Source organism: Formica exsecta, unplaced genomic scaffold (assembly GCF_003651465.1).
Source record: "Formica exsecta isolate Colony F162 unplaced genomic scaffold, ASM365146v1 C16376131, whole genome shotgun sequence".
Lineage (NCBI taxonomy): Eukaryota > Metazoa > Arthropoda > Insecta > Hymenoptera > Formicidae > Formica > Formica exsecta.
In genome coordinates, this window is record NW_021847538.1 from 1 (window position 1) to 1,022 (window position 1,022).

At 45.5% G+C, this 1,022-nt stretch overlaps 1 protein-coding gene across 1 annotated transcript; it reads left to right on the forward strand.

The window, feature by feature from the left end:
* Nucleotides 1-9: 9 nt before the first annotated feature.
* LOC115238203 (octopamine receptor beta-2R-like) lies at nucleotides 10-1,014 on the forward strand (the record flags this gene model as incomplete). Its single annotated transcript, XM_029811849.1, has 1 exon — nucleotides 10-1,014. A coding segment is annotated over exon 1 (831 nt), but the record flags the coding sequence as incomplete, so codon positions are not given.
* Nucleotides 1,015-1,022: the final 8 nt, after the last annotated feature.

A 1,022-nucleotide genomic window follows, 5' to 3' on the forward strand; every position in this document is an offset into this window, starting at 1 on the left:
AAATGTGTAAAAAAGAAACATTCTTTCTCTCGAATCAAAAATGAATGTCTGCCTTGCGCGTCGATTGATCGGGACTTCCGTCACTTAAAAAAGTCACCTTTTCGGAACTCTTCCGTTTGACCGAGAGGATAGACCAACGAGTGGTCGACGCTCGGTGACGGCAAGAACCGTCACTGAGTGAGGATGACCGCAAAAACGACATTCGACCCAGCGGAGATCTCTTCGTTCGACATGACATCAATGCTGGATGTCACTTCGACTGAAGAGGATCCTTACGCCAATAACACTGAAGTAAACGTTGTGGAGATCAATTGGCCGGACGTGTCATCAGCCATCCTGAAAGTCTGCATCCTTGGTTCAATCATCACCACGGCTTTGTTCGGTAATCTCCTTGTAATGGTGTCCGTGATACGACACAGAAAACTACGTATCATAACGAACTACTTCGTGGTCTCGCTAGCATTGGCCGACATGCTTGTAGCGATGTTTGCAATGACCTTCAATGCCAGCGTCCAGATAACTGGCAGGTGGCTCTTCGGCTACTTCATGTGCGACGTCTGGAATTCCCTGGATGTATATTTTAGCACCAGTTCGATACTTCATCTAATGTGTATCTCAGTGGATCGATATTATGCAATCGTGAAGCCGCTCAAATATCCCATTAACATGACGAAAAGAGTGGTAGCATTTATGCTGCTCGCTTGCTGGCTAGCGCCAGCCATTATTTCCTTCGTGCCAATTTTCTGCGGTTGGTACACTACGGAAGAGAACAGTGTGCACAGGCACAAACATCCGGAACTATGCGAGTTCAAAGTCAACAGAATATACGCCATACTTTCATCGAGTATATCCTTCTGGATACCATGTACCATTATGATGGTCACATACTTTGCAATATTCAAAGAGGCTAATAAGCAGGAGAAGCAAATGCACAGCAGAATGGGTAATGCTATGTTACTCAGTCATAGACCGAGCAAGGATCTCAATAATTTGAACGGAGAACTGAATAGCGGCGGATCATC